Consider the following 23,151-nt stretch of genomic DNA (forward strand, 5'->3'; position numbering starts at 1 on the left):
GCTTATTAGATGCTGGGACTCCACGAAAGGCATGGCCAATGCCTTCATGCCCCTCTGCTTGCATAGGGGGTCAGCAGAAAGGCTGAGAGTGCGCACAGACAGGGTGCCTCGAGACCTGTTTTCCCCCACCCCAAATTGCTGGACCACTGTGGAAATTACAGGAGAACCATCAACCGTCAACTGAAATAAGGCTGCTTACTTGAAAGTCAACGCCATAAGAAATGAAATCAATAGGCCATACTTCACAGAAAACGGGTTTAGGTTGGAAGTGTTAATGTGAAATATAGCATGATTTCTCTGTTTGAAATTAACGTGTGGAACGAAGGTCTTGAGTACCATTTTCTTGGTGGGACGAGGGGGTACAAATCGAAGCAAATCTAGCAGTCAATCAGGTCCTTACGCCCTAGAAATGCATTTTGCCCCTTCTTTCTGCTCCAATATATATTTCCCCCTATTAGGGGGCTGACTTCGGAGGAAGAATTTTGGACCAGGAATGGCTCAGCCAGGTCCCGTGAGCCCATTCTTGTGCCTTCTGTGGTTGTAGTCCTGCTTATACTTACACAGAGCGACGAGGGGCCACTGGCCCTGACAAACACATCCCATTAACCGGAGAAAACTCTGCAGCCCACGTTCAGGCTGCCCCAAACCAACACAGAGGGAAAAAGATCAAGAATAGACAAAGAGGCAGACCGCTTTTAGCTGTGAAGCCACAAAGAGCGAGCGAGAGAGAACCACAATGGCGCCACATGGATGATGCCACCACACCACTGCTGAGCCACACAGCACTGAAGCATGATGGGATAAAGAATGCGGAAGCCACGGAGAGTCCCATGCAGTCACCTCGGCCTCTCCGGCTGGGGCATTGTAGAAGGGTGTCGGGAGATAGCCGTGAGAAGAGTGGAAGGACGCGAACTCCATCAAGGGTTTCTCCCGTCCCTCCAGCCGGTCTAAGTCGGGGATGGCTAGGGAGACACTCTCACAGCTCAGGCCTTCCTTCAGGGACAAAAGGAAGGAGACAAAGACGCGTCAGTGGGCGGGATAAAAGCACTCCCAAGCATCTGCCCCCGAAGCGGAGGGCGTGTCAACATGCTTAGGAATCCCTTGGTTCTCCGAACGGTGGTCCAGGGCCTGGGGCAGAGATTCTCCTCAAAGCAAGGCCAGGCGGCCAGGAACAAGGCAACGTTACGCCCGTGTGGTATAGAGGGTCAAAGTGCCGGATGACATCTGGGGAGCTTCGTACAGGCCTAAACCCCCACACGCCATGAACCTCACTGGGGGCATCAGAATAGTCTCTCCTCAGCCTGTTCTCCTTCACAGGCTTGGTGGAAACATTGTCGTTGTGAGGATAAAAGGGGTGGAATTGGGTGCTCCATATGGATCCCGCTGGAGGAAGGATAGGATAAAAACGTAATAATATATTAAATAAGCAGAATTTGGATGCCGTGAAGAGCAACAGGACAGGGGTGGAGGCAGGCAGATCTAATGCCAGGGGGCACGCTCTTAAATTCTCCTATTACATGAGAGAGGCAGTGTAGTATAATGGTTAGAGAAGCCTTCCCCAACCTGATGCCTTCCAGATGTCTTAGACTCCTCCTCCTATCATTCGCAGCCAGTCAATGGCTAGGCACACTGGGATTGATGGGAGTTGCAGTCCAACACATCTGGAGGGGCCCAGGTTCAAATCCTCACTCAGCACATGAAGCTCACTGGGTGACTTTGGGCCAGTTGCTACCTCTCAGCCGAGGAGGGATAGGATTAAAAAATGGTGAATTAGTACATAAAGAAATTTCAAGCTTGCACAGGAGAGCTTCACAGATGACTATATTCCATCTCCGGTAGATGGATGGTCATGGTGGTGCCATTTTGATTTTCCATTAGGGCTGGCTCTGCATGGCCTCCTACAATAAAGTCAGTATTACATAGCAGTAAAAACTTCAGTTTCCCCGAAGAGAAATGTAATGCTGGAGACACTAAATATCTCACGACTCTTTAAAAATAAATAAAAATAAATAGCCCTATTCGTATATAAGCCTATATCCACCAGTGTCTGGGGAACATGGGTGGAAGGGTGCTGTTGCGCCATGTCCTGCTTAAGAACATAATAGCCCTGATGCTGGATCAGACCAAGAATTCAGCTAGTCCAGCGCTCTGTTCACACAGTGGCCAACCAGCCGTTGGCCACGGACCCACAAGCAGGACATGGTGCAACAGCACCCTCCCACCCATGTTCCCCAGCAACTGGGGCACACAGGCTTATTGCCTCAAATCCTGGAGATAGCACACAACCATCAGGTCTAGCAGCCCTTGATAGGGTTCTCCTCCAGGAATTTATCCAATCCCATTTTAAAGCCATCCAAATTATTTATTCATTTAGAGCATTTTCACCCTGCTCCGAAGCCGCAAAGCTGTCCCAGGGCAGCTTAAGTATGGCCAGTGACTCACAAGATTGCATTCTGCCTTTAGGCTTACAATCATAGAATCATAGAATAGTAGGGTTGGAAGAGGCCTATAAAGCCATCGAGCTCAGTGCAGGAATCCACCCTAAAGCATCCCTGACAGATGGCTGTCCAGCTGCCTCTTGAAGGCCTCGAGTGTGGGAGAGCCCACAACCTCCCTAGGAAACTGATTCCATTGTCATACTGCTTTAACAGTCAGGAAGTTTTTCCTGATGTCCAGCTGGAATCTGGCTTCCTTTAACTTGAGCCCGTTATTCCATGTCCTGAACTCTGGGAGGATCGAGAAGAGATCCTGGCCCTCCTCTGTGTGACAACCTTTTAAGTATTTGAAGAGTGCTCTCATGTCTCCCCTCAGTCTCCTCTTCTCCAGGCTAAACATGCCCAGTTCTTTCAGCCTCTCTTTATAGGGCTTTGTTTCCAGACCCCTGATCATCCTGGTTGCCCTCTTCTGAACACGCTCCAGCCTGTCTGCGTCCTTCTAAAAGACAGGGACGCAGAAGGACAAAGCGGTGGCCAGGGAAGGGCCACAAGGGGGAAAGCAACAAGCCCAGGCCCTCGTTCTTAAACCAACCCTCCATTCTCAATAGAGCAGAGGAGGAAAGCAGGGCTATGTGATTACAGTTGCCTGGAGGGGGGCTACTAAATAGGGCTACCATTCTTTGCTTCATGGGGAAATGTTATTTTTGGCTGACCTTGGTGGAAACATAGTATGACCCCTAGGAGAAGGAGCAGGGAAGGCGATTTTATGAACCTGTCAATTTCATCTTTTACATGTTTCCTTTTACCAGCGCTTGATGTTTGACCAGCAGGGGCGACCCTGGCTTGGAGATGGCCGGGCTGCCATCAGGGGCTCGGACCGGTGTGTTGACCCCCCTGGACATCTCCAGCTCGATCTCGGCGTCCATCTCGGCGTCCTCCTTGGCTTCTTTGTTGCTCTCCTCCAAGTGCTTCATCAGGACGGCCACCACCACGTTGACGAGGACAAACTGGGCGATGAGGACAAAGGTGACGAAATAGACGGGGGAGATGATGGGCAGGTAGCTGAGGCAGTGCTTGTCATCCCGGTGGCATTCCCGGAGTGTGTCCTGGCGGAGGCAAAGAGGTCAAAGCAGTGTGGCTGGATCTGGGCCAAGGCAATGGCGGCATCCCATTGGTTTTGTCCTCAGAATCTAGTATTCAAAGGTAGGTGAACACGGAGCTTTCATTTAGCAGTGACGGCTAAGGAACACAAGAGCCCTGCAGGATCTGGCCCCGTGGACTGAGATTCTCCTCCCTTGGATGACATAGATGCCCCTGGGAAGCAGGGCATGAAGGCATGAGTCCTCCCCTGCTAGTATGGAATGTTGGGAGTTGCGTCCCAACATCTCTGCAGGACACCAGGCGTCTGAAGCGATGGTGAACCACAGCACACAGAAGCAAACTCGTTGGGAAAATGCCGTGTGGCAGGGCTCACCTTCATGATGCCGTTCCAGTTGTCGCCGGTAGACACCCTGAAGAGAGTGAGGAAGGCCATGCCGAAGTTGTTGAAGGTGGCGTGGCGGCTTAGGCCTTCACATGGGTTATCTTCGCTGCAGTCTGGGTGCACATGTGACAGAGAAACACACACACACAGAGAAGTCCAAACTCAGCAAAAGCAAGTCTTGGAGGAAGCCAGGCATAGCTCAAACTGGCTGAAGAAACTACGCACGGCCTTTTGAAACAGGGGTGTTGAACGTCGTTCAGCCTGAGGCCCTAATTCCATTTCAGAAAAGCTCTTGATGGGGCTCCAGGCAAACGGGACAGGGTCAAAATACCCCAAAGTGGAAGGTGCCACACCATGTTTGTCTCTCTCAAACGGAAACTCCCAAGACTCCACCTGTAGTTTGAGCCTCAGATTACGTTCCCAATCTTCTTTCTTTCTTTTTAAGCCTGGAAGATGGAGCTTTGTGCTAAGACAGTACCAGCACCCTCTAGGCTGAAGGACCAGCCTGCTGAGCATTCCATCAGCTGACGCCCGAGGGCCAATCCCCGTCAACCGGGCGCTATAAAGCCATAGCCCCAGAGTCCCTGCTCCTCCATCCACACAACTCCTCTCTGGTGTGAGGACACTGCCCAAGCACCTGCTCTCCTTTCCAGTTCCCTGCCTTGGATTTTGGTCCCCACCTGGCCTTGCTTGCACACCTGCCTCTGCACCTCTGATCCTTGTTTGCTGCTCTGGAACTCAACCCTGGCCTGGTTTGGACCACACACATGCCTCTGACAGCAAGCTTCACCTCAGTCCTGGAAGACGGCCATCGGGGGCCTAGCTTTTGGTGAGGCTTGACAAAATGACTCCTGCGTCTGTTAATCTCAAAAACGCTGCTGTTGAACTGCCTCCCTCACCCTCCTCAAGCCAGTGGGTGGCTCAGTATATGTCCCTCCCTAACTCCAGGTATAAGATGGCGTCTACTTATCCTTAGACCAGGAGTGGGCAACTTGTGGCCCTCCGTATATTTTGGCCTACAACTCCCATTAGCCCCAGCCACCCTAGCCCATGGTGAGGAAGGAGGATGGGAGTTGTAGGCCGAAACATCTGGAGGGCTTCAGGTTGCCTGCCTGTGCTCGAGGCAGGTTGGCATAACAACAGAGTCCTTGAGATTTGCAGTCAGGGAAAATGAGAATGAGCGCGGGAGAGGATGACTCACCTAACTTCCCAAACAACTCCACTCCGAGGGCAGCGTAGATGAAGAACAGGAGCATGAAAAGCAGGCCAAGGTTGCCTACCTGCAAAGGAAGGAACACGGATCAGGCACGTAGAGGTCACCCCGGCAGAGCGGCAGCGTGACGTATGGAAGTCAGCTTCTTATTTCTGCGTCTTGGTCACCTGGAGCTTCTGCCCGCTTGCAACTTAAAGCAGCTTTCCCCAACCTAGTGCCTTCCAGACGTCTTGGACTACAAATCCCAGCACCCCCAGCCAAGGGCCACTCTGCTGGGGGGGATTAGGGGCATTGTAGTCCAACATGTCTGGAGGAAGGCTGCAGTAAAGCATCCTGTGGAGATGGGATGTGCGTCTTCTACACACACACACACACACACACACACACACAGAATAAAAGCAACCTCTGAGAATTGGTTCTTGTTCTGCTTTCTGCCAGCGAATTTTCCACCTCACCTCCCAAATTCTCTCCCACCCTGAGAATGTGAAAATGAAAAGGCAGGTGTCACCCCACCCCACCCCAAATACTGTCCGGAAGTCCGACTTTTCAGATTTTTGGCACTGGCCAAGCTAGGGTCCTCCAGATGGTTGGGTTAGGTTACAACTCAAGCATCCTCCAGCCAACATGGATGATGAGTGTTGTAGCTCAGTACACTTGAAGGGCAAGAGGTCGGAGAAGGCTCTTCTCTTCCAGTGTCAAATCCTGGACGGTTGATGCCACCCCAATCAATCGAGGCGGCGCGAGGCCTTCACGTGTGATGCGTTACGCCTGCACAGCAGCGGCTAAGTCCTTTCTGCAAGGCTCCTTCCGGAAGCATTCGTCTTGCAAGGTTTTTTATTTTATTTTATCTTTTCTTCCCCATTTCATCCCTCACTGCAGATGTGAGGAGAGTTAAAGCTCCCTGACAGCGGCAAACTGTTCTTCTTGTCCTCCAGTGGAATAAACCAGAGAACAGGGAGTTCTTCACATTATTCTTGCCACGAAAACATCTGTTGTACAGCATTCCAGGGACAAAGAAGGGGGAATATATCTTTTTGTCTTTCATTTATATGCATTCTACACAACAAGCATTGTTTTACTTTTTGAAGCTTTAAATCATTTTGATAGGCATCATTTCTGTTAATTAACCGGGGTGTTGAGTTGAAAGAATTTTAAATGGTGGATAAAAGTGCCATAAGTTCAATGTTTCGAGCTGGTGGAACCTTGATTTGGGAAACAGTTTCTTGGAAATGGCTCAATTTGTACTTATTGCAAGGAAAATTTTACTCTGGGGATAAAAGATGTAACGTATTTTAGTGGGGCAGGGCGTGTGTGTGTGTTGGAAATGCCCTCATCCTCTTCGGCTCAAAGATGTCATCTTCTCTTGACATAAGCTCTTTTTTAAAAAGCCTATTTCAATTTGAATGGGGGATACCTGGCTCTCATAGGCAGCGTTGATGGCTAGTGTCTGTATCGTTGCAAAGACACCTCATTCCAAACCCCAAAGTAGTTTTATAAATGTTTTAAAAAATAGTTCACTAAAAAAGAGAAAAGAAACGGCAACAGAAATGGCCACAGACTGTGGAATGGCCTGCCAGAGGAGACTCGTCAACTTAACAGTCTACTGTCATTCAAGAAAGCTATAAAGACTGATCTTTTCCGGCAGGCCTGTCCAGTGGAATTTTAAGATGTTTTTTAGGAGGTTTTTTAGGAGGTTTTTTAACAATGTATATTACGTTTTAATTCAGTTTTATGTATTTTATCGTTTATTGTTGTTCGCCGCCTTGATCAGAATGGAGAGGCGGGCAAGAAATAAATTTATTATTATTTGTTATTATTAATGGATAAATGCTTGTTTGATGCTTAAAAAGAAAGAAAGTGGGAGGCAGTGTGGTTTCTGCATCGTCATTAGACATGCTGGTTGCTGTGTTCATTTAAGGCAATTTGTAAAGTCAAGTCAGGTTCACGCCACTAAGTCAAGTACCTGTCAGGGTTGTAACCTGACACTTCTGGAAGGCATCAGGTTGGGGAAGGCTGAGATACACAGTTGATTCCTGCACTCATCTCCTAAGCCAATGATGGACAACCTGTGGCCCTCCAGATGTTTTTGCCGACACATCTGGAGGGCCATATGTTGCCCTCCCCTGTGATAAGTTGTGTGTTAAATGCAGACTCCTGGACCAGCTTACAAACAACCAGTTAAACAAGAAGGTCTCTGCCCCCGAAGGCTTACAATCTAAAAACACACGGCACACAAGGAAAAGGTACGGGCAGGGAAGAGAAAAACATGAAGTTGGTCTTGCAGAAACGAAGCGCCTGTGTACAGTTTTAGTATATGGCCTCAGTTTCTTTCTTTCTTTTAGAAACAAAGGCCTTCCCAAAACAAAGACCCCAGAGGAAAGATTCAAATCTACAATGTCCCGGAGGAGTGGGTCTCTCTAGGCTTACCTGGGGCAGAGCCTGGACCACCGTATCTAGCAACGCCCTCATCCCTGTGGCCATTTTGAGCAGCTTCAGTACTAGAAAGGGAAAGCAGACAAGGAACAATGGAACGTCCATGAGCAGAGAAAGCCTACATCGAAATACAAAGATGCTTGAGACTCATAATGGCAGAGCGGTGCTGCTTTTGCGCGGTGCATTTTGGAAACATCTGCCTGGCCCTTGCTAGTGGTCTCAACAGATCGCTTGATGAGGGCTTTTTGAAATTAGGCCGAGGGCCCTTGTTATACACACGTACCTGGGAGTGAGTCCCACAGAACTCAATGGGGCTTACTTCTGAGTAGACATCATCATCATCATCATCATCATCATCATCATCATCATCAACATTTCTTTTAATCTGCCCAATAATTAATGTTCTTTGGCTGGATTACAAACACTTAAAAGCCCAACGTACCATAGAAGAGTTCAAAATACAAAACAAGTACTTAAAAGAGCACAAATCAAAACCACAGACAGCAAAGGAACGGATAAACCAGGCATAAAAAACTGCCGGTGGGTCTCCAAATGCCTGGGATTGCAGAGCATGGTATGATATCAATGGAGCCTCTGATCCTCACCTCTTGCGATTCTCAGCACCCGCATGATGCGAATAATGGTGGGGTTGATGGGAAGCGCAGCGTTCATCTCGATCTCCTCCAGAGTGATGCCCAAGATTGACAGGAGGACAATGGCCAGATCCAGCTGGTTCCACCTGAGAGGGCAGAAGCGGGAAGGATGAGGTGTGCAGAGCTGCGAGGGAGACGTCCCCTCCGCACGGCACGGAAGGGACGCATTCACAGGGCAGCCCCAGGCATCAGCCCCATGGAGCTCAATGGGATTTACTCCCAGGTAAGTGTAGATGAGATTGCAGCCTTCAGTCTTTGGTGAACGGAATGTATGGATTTGGCAGAGGACTGGGGAGTCACTTAGCCTATAGCAAGCGTAAGTACATGATGCCGGCAGCCCCGATTTAGGCCACAGGGAATGCTATGGGGTTCCCTGACCCCCGACGCTGTGGGCTTCAGTCTAACCTGTCTTTGAAGAACCTCCGGAATCCAAAGGCTACCAGCTTCAACACTGCTTCAAACACAAAGACGATGGTGAACACGTAGTTGCAGTACTTCAGCGCTTCGTCCAGCGACTGCAATGGCACACACGTTTTGCGTTAGGGCGAGTTTTTCCCCTACACCATCAACCCCCCACCTCCCTGCCTCACAATTCCTCAAGGTCAACAAGCCCCACGGCTCACTCCCTGCGCCTGTGTGGGCTAAATGTTGTGTTACACATTTTGGCTGCTGCCAGAGAACCACGGAAATGGAACCCGTTGCAACATTCAGTGTTGTTGTTTTATCTGTGTAGCATAATATCTGGTTTGGCCCATAACTAGAGGCCTTCAAGAGGTGGATTCCTGCATTGAGCACGGGGTTGGACTCGATGGCCTTGTAGGCCCCTTCCAACTCTACTATGCTAAGATTCTATGAAGACCAGGTCCAGAAGAACCCCCATTATGAGCTTGATCCGAGAATCCAAACTTTTGCATTGCCAACTCTTCATAAACAACAGAGCTCTCTATTCAGCCCTGGTTAGGCCTCATCTTGAGTATTGCATCCAGTTCTGGGCACCACACTTCAAGAAGGATGCAGACAAGCTGGAGCTTGTTCAGAGGAGGGCAACCAGGATGATCAGGGGTCTGGAAACAAAGCCCTACGAAGAGAGGCTGAAAGAACTGGGCATGTTTAGCCTGGAGAAGAGAAGATTGAGAGGAGACATGATAGCACTCTTCAAATACTTCAAAGGTTGTCACACAGAGGAGGGCCGGGATCTCTTCTCGATCCTCCCAGAGTTCAGGACATGGAATAACAGGCTCAAGTTACAGGAAGCCAGATTCCAGCTGGACATGAGGAAAAACTTTCTGACTGTTAGAGCAGTACGACAATGGAACCAGTTATCTAAGGAGGTTGTGGGCTCTCCCACACTAGAGGCCTTCAAGAGGCAGCTGGACAACCATCTGTCAGGGATGCTCTAAGGTGGATTTCTGCATTGAGCAGGGGGTTGGACTCAATGGCCTTAGAGGCCCCTTCCAACTCTACTATTCTATGAATCTGTGATTGCAAACAGAAATGACCTGTCTGGATTTATTTCAAGGCTTCACACAGACCACTTTTTCAACATTCAAAGCAGTATAACAAAAATGTTAAAGAATGCCAGGTGGGCGTCACTGGAAGAAAGTTTCATAGATATGGGGCAACAACGGAAAAGAAGCCTCCTCTGGACGCCCACTGATTTAGCATCCCAAGGGGTGGGGGAACTTGGATGATCCCAACAATAGGGGAGAGTTATCAGGAAGGAGGCCTCCCCACCTTGAGATGAATTGGGTTTGGTTCAGTGAGGCTTTCTAGATGTGGACCCAGGACACAGTGTCTAATGGTGGATGACCTGTGGCACTCAGGTTAATTTCAAAAGCTCTTGGCAAGTGGTCAAGTCAGACCTCTGACAAGAGTGATTTGCACTGATGGGCAGGGGAGGAAAAAGAGGGTGTCAGGGAGAGAGAGAGAGAGAGAGAGAGAGGGTGCCAGAAAAAGGGAAAAGGGAGTTTCAGAAAGGGCGAAAAGGGGGTATCAACAAGAGAGGGAAAATGGGGTGTCAAAGAGAGATGGGGGGTGTGGTAGAATGAGAAAGAAAAGGGGTGGGTGTGCTCACTTTTGGCTCTGTCTCTTCAATGCCCCTCCAAGAGATTACCCCTGAAGGAATGCATCCCCACTTCTAGTCTACGGTGTCTAAGTTTGCCAGCTCTCTGCCAGGTATTCTGTGCCTTTAAGGGTTACACAACAGTCAAGAAACAACTGGTGATGCTTTCCCCACTGCATGCCAAGAAAAGCTTCACCTGCTTCAATACATTCCAGCATACTGTCTCCAATGGTGGTCAGCCAGCTGCTTCTGAGAAGCTCCCTATCATGTTGGAGAAAGCCAGCTCCTATTGTTTCTAGTCAATGGAGGTATTCTGCCCTTACACATGGAAGTTCTGTTTGGATGAATCAGTTCCTTTGCTTCAGACCATGGATGTTGGTCCACCTGGCCTACTATTGCCTACACCAGCTGTCAGCAAGCCTCTAGTAGCGAAAGCTCTTCCCTAGTGTTGCCATCTGCAGTCTTTGCTTAACTAGAGATCCTAGGAATCGAACCCGGGACCTTCTGTTTCTCTCTTGCTGAGCTTTGGGGCTTCCCCTATAAGAAAAAAGCACTGCTCATACCTTGGGTTGATTGAAGTGTTCCATTGACATGGTAATGACATTGACCCCGATGATGAAGGTGATGAAAAGATCCAGGTAGTGGCTGGTGCAGAGTGTGTGGATGTATTTCCGGGCTGGTGAGTAATCGGCGTAGTAGGGCCGCCGTTGGGCTTCTGTGGAAAGAGACAACGAAAGACATTGCCGTTAGCAACTTCTCTTGCCTTTGGAGGGGCGAGGCGTGCTGTGAGGGACACCTGCATGGGTTCCTGGGGGGCAGTTCCTTGCCATGCACACGTTTGATGGATCAAACGCCTCTTTGGGTATGTGACGGAGGGTTTCAAAGAGATACAGAACGTCCCAAGCCCAACATGGAACGGAGGAAGGGACTTGGGACACGAGCGCCAACCAAGTATCTCGGGAGATGCTCCTCTACCCACAAGGAAATAAAACACAGCTCTGGCATGCTCCAGGATCCCTGGATATGAAGAGAGATCTCTCGATCTTTCTAGAAACACTTCACATTTGCCACGTTGAGAAACCATCAAGGTGTGTGCCATACCGTGGGATCTCCCTCCCCCCCCAGTCATTTGTGCAATTGTTTTCATAGAAATATTCACCTCAGGCTTGCTTCTTGTGCTGCCTTAAAAAGAGACATGGGGGTACATCCCCAGATCCATCCTAAAAACAACCAAACTCCAAAATTGCCTTGCTGGGTCAGACTGAGGGTCCATGAGATCCAGCATCCTGTCTCGGACAGTGATTAGCCAGATGGTCCTCAGGACTGAGCATGGGGCAGCATCGAGGGTAGGCCTGGTGGGACACCCACCAAGGCCCCCCACCCCAGCAGTCCCTCATGGTCAAGATCCCCCTGCTCATCCACTGCCGCGCCGCCTGCTTCTTCACCCGCCTATTGCTGTGTTTAGGGGTACTGTATTCTCAAAGGAATGCCAGCCTTCTCAAACCCGGCACACAGCAGAGGTGTTGGACTACAACTCCCATGATTCCTGACCAGCTGGGTACCATGGGAGTTATATCCAACACCTCTGCAAACTGCTGGGTTGGGGGGGACTGATTCATGCTTTCACTGGGTAGGTTCGATACTCCACTCTTGATCTTGAGTACTGGATGGGGCAGAAGACCCGAAACTTCTCCAGGGGCCCTCCCGGTCATTCGTAAGTCTCCGTCCTCCATCCCTCGACTTTTTTGATGCTCTCCAGCTGACGTTACACTGCAAACTGCTTTGCTGATGTAAAAGCCAACCAGATCAGAATGTACGAGCTGAAATAATCAGATCAAAAGGAAACCAGATTGACTGGTAACCCTTCAGCTATTAATTCCTCCCATTCCTCTCTTGACGGCTGGAAAGGACATTTTAAATGTCTTTTGACCAGGGTCACTGATGTTTCTCCCAGCCAGGCAATTTGAAAGCAAAACAAAAAGCAAACACGGCTCTTTTCTGGCTGGTTGGATTCTAGCTTTCGAAAGTATTTGCTAGAGCCCCATAAATCAGCTCAGAGCAGATCGGTGGACCGTGGGCCTTGAGCATGGCTAATCCGGCTGCTCGTGTATTGAAAAAGCAGAGTTTTGGATCCTTATGTAAATAAACAGAAGTGTGGGATCACGTCGCTGAAATAGCTTTGCTCCACGTAGCATGCAGAAACCAAAACAAGGGTGGGCGACGAAGAGCAAACTCTGTACAAAGAGCTCTGGTTTCTAAATGACTAAGAAAGGGGGAATCGGCAGTAGAAGCGTTTGGTCACATTTGGGCAACCTGAAAGCCTGGACCTATGAGCCAAGCACTTGGCAGGACTGAGCTACAGTAGAGCCATTCAAACCTTCTAGCTTTCCACCCGCTGACCCCCCAAGGGCCAATCCTGGCGCTATAAACTCCCCCCATCAGAGCCCGCTCCTCAGTCTAAGGAGCTCATCTCTGGTGTGAGGATGCTGGAATGTAGGAAGCAGCCTTCTATGAAGCAAGATTGTCCATCTAGCTCATAAATGACCGTCAGCAGGTGTCAGATGGAGGGAGAGGTGCCCCAAAACACATTATGGGACCCTTTTAACTGGACCTGCTCCCTCACTGAGCTATGATCCTTCCCCACTGTCTGACTTCTGGCTCCCTTTCTGTCTTGCATCTCCAGCCCTGTGCCAGAGTCTCCATCCTGAGAAGCCCTCTGTGCTCTGACTCCAACTCAGATGAGGAAGGGTTGCCGAGAACTGCCAGACCAGTGGCCCTGGAGGGAGAGGTGCTGGAAACCAACCCAGGTCCCAGCATCATGACTGGGTCTGAGGCAGAGCTGGTTGGATTGGGGTCCTTGAGTTAGGACCTCTGGAGTCCATCCCCTCAGCCTGCACCCCTGGGAGAACTGTTCCCCTTCCCCCCACCAGCCATACTACACACCCTACCTATATGCAGCCTACATATTTTGGGAATCCCTCCTTGTCAACTTTGCTCTTCCCCCAACAGCAGTTCACAGAGAGGAACTTGACAAACTGGGAACATATCCAGAGGAGGGTGACAGTGATGGTGAAGAGTTTAGAGAAGACACCCGAGGAAGAAAGGTTGAAGGAGTTGCGTATGTCTAGCCTGAAGAAGAGATGATTAAAAGGTGATGGGATAGCCATTGTTAAACATCTGAATGGATCTCATGTAGATGATGGAGCAACCTAGTTTTCTGTTTCTCCAGATGGTACGACCTGAAGCAACAGGTTCAAATTAAAAGAAAGGGAATTTTGACTTAACTTTAGGAAGAATGTATTGATGGACTAAGCTGTTTGACAGTGGAACTGGCTGTCTTGGAAGGTGGTGGACTCTCCCTTGTTAGAGACTTCTGACCAGAGGCCGTGTGGCCACCCATGAGTGGATTGCCTGCATTGGCAAAGGGTTGGGCTAAATGACCTTTGAGGTCCCTTCCAGCTGAATGATTCTAGGAGGAAGAGTGCTAGATGCCATGTGAGAGGCCTGTTGCTTTAATGCAAAGGTGCTGTTGAACCTTTTTCAGCCTGACGGCCAAATCCAATTTTGGAGAAGCTCTGAAGGGCCACATTCCAGTGGTGGATGGGACCAAAGGCAAAAGGGGCAAGGCCAAAATGCCCCAAATACCAGTATATGGTAGCTTAAAGCTCTTCCTGCCAGTAATGAAGCCTTAGGAGAGGCATTTCAGAGGACTGGATTGGGACCCTGGGAGGGCCAGGTTTGGCCCTCATCTTGAGGTTCTACACCTCTGCTTTAAAACTTTGCACTGCTCAAGGAAATGGTCCTAGGCTTTGTTGGAGCAAGGTGCTTACTTGGTGCTCTCCATGGTGCTGAAATGACTCACCTGCCTTACTGCTGACATCTTATCAAGAGAGAACACCCTGTTTTGTTACTTTGGGCCCTCCTACTCCTCTATTGCTGTCTTGAATTTTGAACCCTGATTGTTTGGGAGCAGCGTACCTGCTTCTCCTCCACCCCCTAGTTTTGATCCATGACCACTTGGAACCTAACCAGGTGAGACCTTTGCTGAGACCTTTTGGGTCTTACTAATACTCTGTGTGAATTGAGAAGGTGCTCCCAAACACACTCAACAGTCCTATGGAACTGCCCATTGCAGGAGAAGGTCAATCATGGTGATCAGGGTAGTCCTTCATTATTATTGATCTCACTGAGGAACCTCTGATGGGTTCCCAAGAAGCTCTCCCCAGAACAAAGGCTCTGAAAGCTTCTGATGGGACTGATCATCCCAGAGTGCAGGACACGGAATAACAGGCTCAAGTTACAGGAAGCCAGATTCTGGCTGGACATCAGAAAAAACTTCCTGGACAACCATCTGTCAGGGATGCTTTAGGGTGGATTCCTGCATTGAGCGGGTGGTTGGACTCGATGGCCTTGTAGGCCCCCTCCAACTCTGCTATTCTATGATTCTATGATGTGCAGTTCCAGTAGTGCTATGAGGTGAAGTCATGAGTGTGCCTTCCTGCCAGCCTCTGATGTGGAAAAGTGTCAAACTAATTTAGCTTGGAGACTGGGAAGGTTGGGTGCCATCTCAGGTGAGAAGACCGTGCAAGAAGAACCTCTTGAAACATCTTCAGTGTGCCCGTGAAAGGACGGAGGAGACCTTCCAACTTGGAAAGACACACACATAATAGCAACCTGACGACACTGGAAGTCGCATGCAACACACACACGCGCATCATGCTACACTCCTTAATGCATGCAATGTCCATTAGAAGAGATGCCAACTCATGCACTGTGGAAGGTAAGGACGCACAGTGGTGTGTGCCGGAGTGGGGACAGCAGTGGTTAGGGGATGGTGGGCTTGACTCCACTTTTGGTTATGGTGATGTGAAATCAAGGTGTAATCCCATTGAAGCCAAAGCATAAGCTGGTACACAAACGAAGATGAGACAAATCAGAACTAAGATGTGTTTCTAGACACATTTTTGCAGACAAATAGATGACTAAGTGGTAGATTTCTCAGCTATTTCATGTTCTGCTAATCGTCCAAACCACCATCTTGCAGTGCCATCTTGAATCGTGGCCCCTCTCATACTTCATGTTCTGTTCTGAAAATCACTGGCTCTTGAGAAGGAAGTGGTCATAGAGTACCCCATTCCTGTTTTGACCAGCACCTTTGACCCATTATGTCAGATCCACCCTATCACCTTTCCCCATGAAGTCCCTTCCAGTTACAACGCAAAATACCACGTGACCACACTCAACTCAGCTCAGTTCTGTGGCAATGCACAGATACGGTGCTGACCATGGAAACACACGAGCACACCATGGGTCCACCACAAAGAAGCCACAGACCTTCAGCCACGCTTCAGATCTTTCTGAGTCTGCCATTTTTTTTTAATAGTCAAAGAACACAAGAAAACATCCATCAAAACAAACAAACACTTTATGGCAAAAATAACTGTGTTGAGGCGGGGGAACACTACAATTGTTTGATGTTTAGATTATAATCTGTACATTATTAGCAGTTTCCTGGATACTTATCGGAATTTCATGACTAGCTTGGAGTAGGGCAGCTCTGTAGCTAGGGATAAATGCTCAAATCAGGGGGCTTCTAGACACCTATAAGCCACTGGTTGCTTAAGATGTTTGGAGTAAGTTACCACCTGGTTACATTGCCCACATAGTCGCATGGAAAAAACTGTGGATTTTGCTGTGTCAGGCTGCCCGTGGGGAAGTCACATGCTTGACTTCTGTGGGGTAGTCACATACTTGACTACATTTAGGAAATAGAAACCAAACGCACAGTTACAAGATGGGGGATACTTGGCTCAGCAATACTACAAACAAGAAGGATCTTGGAATTGTTGTAGATCGCAAGCTGAATAGGAGCCAACAGTGCGATAGGGCTGCAAGAAAGGCCAATGCTATTTTGGGCTGCATTAATAGAAGTATAGCTTCCAAATCACGTGAGGTACTGGTTCCTCTCTATTCGGCCCTGGTTAGGCCTCATCTAGAGTATTGCGTCCAGTTCTGGGCTCCACAATTCAAGAAGGACGCAGACAAGCTGGAGCGTGTTCAGAGGAGGGCAACCAGGATGATCAGGGGTCTGGAAACAAAGCCCTATGAAGAGAGACTGAAAGAACTGGGCATGTTTAACCTGGAGAAGAGAAGATGAAGGGGAGACATGATAGCACTCTTCAAATACTTGAACGGTTGTCACACAGAGGAGGGCCAGGATCTCTTCTCGATCCTCCCAGAGTGCAGGACACGGAATAACGGGCTCAAGTTAAAGGAAGCCAGATTCCAGCTGGACAGCAGGAAAAACTTCCTCACTGTTAGAGTAGTACGACAATGGAACCAGTTACCTAGGAAGGTTGTGGGCTCTCCCACCCTCGAGGCCTTCAAGAGGCAGCTGCAGCCATCTGTCAGGGATGCTTTAGGGTGGATTCCTGCATTGAGCAGGGGGTTGGACTTGATGGCCTTGTAGGCCCCTTCCAACTCTGCTATTCTATGATTCTATGATTCTATGAAGGTTGGTGGTGATGGTAGAGCTGCAGTAGCCTGTGTGGATAAACTCCAAGTTAGATGACTGCAATGCGCTCTGCATGGGGCTGCCTTTGAAGATGGTTCAAAAGCTGCAACTTGTGCAAAAATGCAGCAGTCAGATTGAAATGGGGACCCGTTGGTCGGAACATCAAGCTCCAATTTTGGCTCGATGGCACTGGCAGCTAGTACATTTCTGAGCCCAATTCAAGTTGCTGTTTTTGACCTATAAAGTCTTGGCTCCCCCCCCCCCCCAAGGGAAAACATACGGGGACAGACCATCCTGGGCTTTGCATATCTCGGTCATTGAGAAATGCCAAGTGTGTGTGGGGGAGATGGATGTTCCTGCAACGTTTTCAAGGCAGAGGCAGCGGAGGGTGGTGGTTAATGATGCCCAGGAGACATCAGCAAAGGGAAGGGTGGAAGTCAGGCCCTGAATCGAAATGCATGTCTTGTTTTTCTCAGCACTTTTGGCCGGGTAGACCTCCGGTCACCCCACACTTTGCGGCTCCCCCCTTGACCTCATCTCATAGCCGCCTTCAGGCGCCAGTCCCCTGGGAAGGAGGGCAGAGCAGATTCTCATGAATTTACAAAGGGAAAGCGCTTAATATCGACTGTTGGGAAAAGGCCTGAGAGACCTTAAGCAGGAGAAACATAGGAGCCAAGGAGCTCCTGCCCCTCCCCTGGCCTCCCAAACGGAAAGGCACCCAGTTTGGGGAAGGTTTGAGCAATCTACAAGCTTGCATCATGTTTTTTTACACCAGGGTTTGCCTCTCCTTCAAAGAATCCTGGGAATTGTAAGTTAGTTAGTTTGTTCGAGATAAATGAAGCTGGGAATAGCTCTCCCTACGCAGGGTCGTGGTTCCCAGGGTCTCCTTGGGCCAAGGGCCAGATGGGTGAGCCCCAGGGCAAGGCTGCTGTTCCGGCCTCCCCTTGGCTCTGTGGCACATTCGCTGAGCTGCAATCGGAACGCCTGCCAGGCCGCCCGGAAGGCGAGGCATCTTTATTTTGCTACTGCTGTGTTTTAATTGCGTTTTAATGCATTTGTTTTATTATTGTTTTAATCAAGTTTTATGTACAGTTGTAAGCTGCCTTGAGTGCCATTTTTCTCAGTGGAAAAGTGGGCTACGCGTCAAATCGAACCGATCTATCCATTATTAGGAAGCTTGTGGATCTCTGTCACCACGTCCTTTCTGAGAATCAAAACAGTCCTGTGGTTTTCCACCATCGCTCCCGGTCGCCAGCCCATTACCCCCTTTCCTGATTACTTTGCCACGGGCCAAACGAATGCCTCCTGTTATCACGAGATGGTGTTCATGGGGCGATGGCTGCTACAGAAATTGGTTCAAAGTTTGCCTCTCCCATGAACTCACCAGGTGGCCCGAGGGTAGCCACCCTCCCACAACTTTAACCCCAAAGCTGTAAAATGGGGATAATGATACTGGCTTCTCTTACAGGGCAGAGGTAAGGTTTACTATAGGCATGTGTAAGCCTATGCGGCAGGGTCTTGCTATTTACTGTGTTATCTGTACAGCACCATGTACATTGATGGTGCTATATAAATAAATGATAATAATAATAATAATAATAATGCTTATAGGAAGTCCAAACACTGGTCCATCTCACCAAGAGTTGCCACTGCCTTAAGTCACCTTTAGAGGTCCTCCTCCAGGTTCCCCCACCAAAGGAAGCTAGACAGGTGGCCACAAGGGAGAGGGCATTCTTGGTGGTGGCATGCCACTTCTGGAATAAACTCCCCAAAGAGGTTCTCCTGGCACTCACGCTGCTATCTTTCTGGCACCAGACAAAAACCTTTCTTTTCGCCCAGGCATTTTAGAGACTCAGATCTAGGTTTAAGGTTGTTTTATTGGTTACTGTGCTGCTTACTGGTTTGCATCATATTGTATTTTATTCTTTTAAATATTTGCACTGCATTTTATATTTTTCACTGTGCTTTAAAATGATGTTTTAGTTTTTAATTGGTCATAATCCGCCCAGAGGACATTAGTTATTGGGTGGATTAGAAGGGTACTAAATAAATAAATGAATGAATAAAGAAATATTGCCTGCTTTGACTAGCAGTGACTTTTCAGGGTCTCAGAGAGAGAGAGAGAAGGCTTCCCTGGCTCTGCTAGGAAACTATATACCATGGCTTGAACCCGGGGCCTTCTACATGCAAACCATGTGTGCTCTACCACTGAGCTATGGTCCTTCCCTCCCACTTGCCAGATAAAGTAAGATGCTGGTCTTCATGGTTTTGGATAAAGAACTCAATTCAATGGGAATATAAGAGACTGCCTTCTGCTAAGCCAGATCCTTGGGCCATCCAACTCAATGGGCCTGTTCAGACAACACACTAAGCTATGGTTAGGCCGCTAACCCTTTGAGGCAATTGGTTAGGGAGCATGCTTAAACTGTGGTTATATGGCCACCATGGTTAGGAATGGTTCACACAACACGTTAAGCCATAATGTTTAGCTTGAAATGCTTAACTAAGGAGCGATCTCCCTAATGAGTCCCGCCAAGTGCCAACATTGTTATCTTTTCGGCGCCAGGTCAAGACTTTTCTCTCCTCCCAGGCATTTAACAGCATGTGTTGAGCTTTTAATTGATCCCAGATCTACCTTTAGACCTGGCTGAGAGTTTAAAGTTGTTTTTGAATGCATATTGTCTTTATATGTTGTCTGTTTTTATGCTTTTATGCTTTAAAATTTTGTATATCAATTTTTAATGTTTTCATCTTTTGTAAACCGCCCAGAGTGCTTCGGTTATAGGGCGGTATAGAAATGTAATAATAATAATAATAATAATAATAATAATAATAATAATAATAATAACCACCACCACCACTGTGGCTTAGCGTGTCGTCTGAACACGGTCAGTATGGTCTACAGTGACTGACCGCCACTCGCTACATCAGACTTCCCCAACTTGGTGCCCTCTAGATGTGTTGGACTCCTGGAATCCCCCAGCCACCTCTGGCGGGCGCCAGGTTGGAGAAGGGCGCCCTAGCGTCTCAGAGAGGAGCCTTTCCCAGTCCTCCTTGGAGAGGCTGTGGGTTGGACTCACAACCTTCTTTAGGCAAAGCTTGCCCTCTTCCAGTGAAACGACGGTGCCTCTCCACCTTCGCGTCTTTCCCCACACTCTTTCCTTGGCCTGCCATAGATTCATCTGCATCTTGTGCCTTCAACTACCAGCCGCCACCCCCCAACCCCCACTGGTCATCCCCCTCCCTCCGACGGCTTAAAATGTTCCGCTGCTGCTCCTTTATCAAATGCTCCTGCCATCCGACACTAATATCTCCTCTTCTCTGCCTTTCCCTCCCTGCGGTGTGTCGACGGTGAGCCCAGTGGGCAGGTAGAACATGGCTTCTATTTTTCTGTTCAGCACACTGTTAAAACAATAAGAAAAAGCAAGAAAGGCAGAGGTTGCTGGAACGTGATACGGCATCTGGAACTACTCTGCTCAGAAGCCTGGCTGGAAACCGGTTTGGTCTAGACAAAACGCCCTAAAGGGTAGCTGAAGATGCATCTCTTCTAATGGACTCCATCCATGGCGGGTTCTTTCCCCCGGACCCCGTCCCCCAAGCGGGGAGGGTCTCCCACTCCATCATTCTTCCCCTCATGCAGCATCTGCGTGGCATGCGGGGGCCATGCGCCAAGACCCTAAAGAAAATGGCAGCTGCTTGAGTGATTTGGTTTTTTAAAAAAATATATAATATATATATAATGGGGAGGGGGAATCCATCACTGTACCTTTCAAAATGTTGGTGATGCTTTAAGGACCAGGGGACAAAATGGTGCTGTTGGGAATTATTTTCAGACAAAAGGCAAAATAAGGTGGCGGGCATCTGGTGAACCGGTTGATGATGTTGGGTACTCCAACATGGTGCCTGTAACTATGCCTAAAGGAATCTGCTAGGAACAACTCAGGATCACAGCTTTTATTCTCCGAATCATGGGGTAGAATCCAACTGAAATCCTCCTTAGAGCAGACCCATTGAAAATAATGGGACAAATCCCATTCATTTCAATGGGTCTGCTCTAAGGAGGACTTCAGTTGTATTCCAGCCCTTGTCTCCTGAATTCATAAACAACACAGGCTTACTTAGATCTTCTCTACAGGGGACTTCCTAGGGCTGTTGGAGAAATCTGATTTCTGAACAGCCAAATGAGTTCAGATTTCTGTGAATTTGACCTGTGGATTCTCAGCTTTTTCTGAGTCAAATGGACTTGTGGACAGGGTTGTTTTTTTTTTTTACTTTGCGGGGGGGGGGATTTGTGCAAATTCGACCTTGTGCGAATACACATTAAGGTGAATGTGCATTAGTGCAATTGCACATCTATGCAAATAGAATGAAATTTTCATACACTCCTTAAAAATAAATCCAGTTCCATCAATAAGTGGACAACGGAATGAAAGATACCTGAAAATTCGCTAACACAGATGGATTGGATTTATTTATTTATTGGATTTCTATACTGCCCAACAGCCAAAACAAAATTTGTAGATCTATACTCTCAGCCCTACCTGGAGGTACTGGGGCTTGAACTTGCAACCTTTATCATGGAGCTACAGCCCTTTTCAGATCTATACCTGTTGGGCCTGATTTATGCTCCACCCTTCCTCCAACAAGCTCAGAGAAGCTTCTGTTTGGTTCTGCGTTCCCCCATCCAGATATTTCTCAGAACCAGACTCTGCTTAACTGTTTCGCTTCATCAACTGAGTCTATTAGGGACACGCTCAAATGCCCTGCCCCAGGGGTGGATGCTGAAACCGGGGGTCATCTCGGCCAGGTTCAGAATCCTTGCAATATCCTCTCCATCTCACCTGTGATGATGCTGGGTGGCTCTCTTACCTTCAGTGATTCATCTCTAGATAAAGACACACCCAGGTTGATCATTCCTACTGTGTGAAGGAATTGCACTCTGCACCTGCTCAGGGATACTGCGATCATTTTTACTACGTATATTCTAGGGCTGAGCTTGGACCTTTTTTTTTTTTAAAAAAAAAAAGCTGGGTGAGTATCTTTGGCTCAGTGTACCGTAGGACCTGATGGGGGGACATCAGCAGTCACGTCTGACTCTTAAAGCATCTCCAAAAGGTGAAATGAAAAAAAAGAGAGGTCTTCTTCTGTCCCATCGTCAAACCAAAGCAAACCAAAAATGAGAAGACTCAAAAATAAAAATGAAAAAAATCTTGCTTTGGAAGCAGGCAAGGCTCAGAAAGATTTTGATTTGTACCGCTGTCTACCGACCAGACATGTATATCGCCTTACTCCTGCGCTTTTTCTCCAGCCGCCGAAGCCGCTTCTCCTCACGCCGCCGGGCCTCCTCAGCTTCCTGGTGCTGCCGGCACTTGTGGAAGTTCTCCACCACCACACCCACGAACATGTTGAGCACAAAGAAGCTGACGATGAGGAGGAAGGAGATGAAGTAGAGGAGCATCCAGGGGTTGTGGTTCTGGCTGGGCTGGCGACGGAGGCGGGGAAGAAGCAGGAAGAGAGAGAGAGAGAGAGGAGGAGAGAGGAGAGAGAGGGCGGGGGGAGAGAGCGAGAGCGAACGACAGAGGATGAGCCTGGGAAGGCACAACAAAGGCCGCCCTCCAAGTTCCCTAGCCGGCCACCCACTCTTCCTTGGAATGAGAACAGTCAGAACGTCTGGCAAAGTGCTACACCAGGAAGCCCACAAGGAGGACATGAAAGTGGTGGAGTCCCACCTGGAGGAATCCGGGAAAGGCTTCATGGGCTGGATTAGGCCTAAGGACCGGAGACTGTCCTCCCCGCAATAGAACTCACCCAGAGAGCGGTAGCAGAGAAGGGCTATTGCTGGCAGGGTCTGCTTTTGGGCTTCCATTTGGGCATCTGATTTGGTACTGAATTGTTCACCATGAGCGTGCAAAGAGTGCCATGAACCTCCCCAACAGTGGTTGAATGGTAGCATCCAAAATGGAGACTGTTGATGGTGATGCATGAAGTCTTGCAGTTGGTGCACAAATGGGTTGTTTGTGGGCGGGGTCATCAGGTGGTTAACATTTGGGGGTCAATGGGCTCTTTTGAAATATAGAGCGTGTTCATGGGTGCTCTGGCAAAACGGTTGTCGTGGAGGGGTGGGGCTTGTGCATTCATAAACCGGCTGCCAAAGTGGGCACGGCTGGTCATGAAACTCTAATTCCCCAGAAGGCCAACTGGTGAGACTAAAAGAAGAAGAACTCACCCAAGAATCTCAGTACGAGGCAGAGGTGAGGGCTGAGCTGCAAACCACAAAGCCCACCCTGTCGAACCTAACTAAAGATGGCGCTGGAGGGCAGCACGTTGCTTTGCAGCAGGCCACCCTCCCAGGTAAAAT

The 23,151-nt window shown here is 48.8% G+C and overlaps 1 protein-coding gene across 1 annotated transcript in view; it reads right to left on the reverse strand.

Moving 5' to 3' along the window:
- The window catches only part of CACNA1H (calcium voltage-gated channel subunit alpha1 H), a 132,140-nt gene that overhangs the window by 7,490 nt on the left and 101,499 nt on the right, over window positions 1-23,151 (reverse strand). Inside the window, exons 23-30 of the mRNA XM_063143256.1 lie at window positions 22,083-22,275; window positions 10,843-10,994; window positions 8,623-8,732; window positions 8,170-8,303; window positions 7,559-7,629; window positions 5,120-5,198; window positions 3,910-4,031; window positions 3,273-3,541 (exon numbers count right to left, since the gene is read on the reverse strand). Of these exons, the coding sequence (XP_062999326.1) occupies window positions 3,273-3,541; window positions 3,910-4,031; window positions 5,120-5,198; window positions 7,559-7,629; window positions 8,170-8,303; window positions 8,623-8,732; window positions 10,843-10,994; window positions 22,083-22,275 (1,130 nt within the window). The remainder of the gene's footprint in view (window positions 1-3,272; window positions 3,542-3,909; window positions 4,032-5,119; window positions 5,199-7,558; window positions 7,630-8,169; window positions 8,304-8,622; window positions 8,733-10,842; window positions 10,995-22,082; window positions 22,276-23,151) is intronic.

This window comes from Elgaria multicarinata, chromosome 17 (assembly GCF_023053635.1).
Source record: "Elgaria multicarinata webbii isolate HBS135686 ecotype San Diego chromosome 17, rElgMul1.1.pri, whole genome shotgun sequence".
NCBI lineage: Eukaryota > Metazoa > Chordata > Lepidosauria > Squamata > Anguidae > Elgaria > Elgaria multicarinata.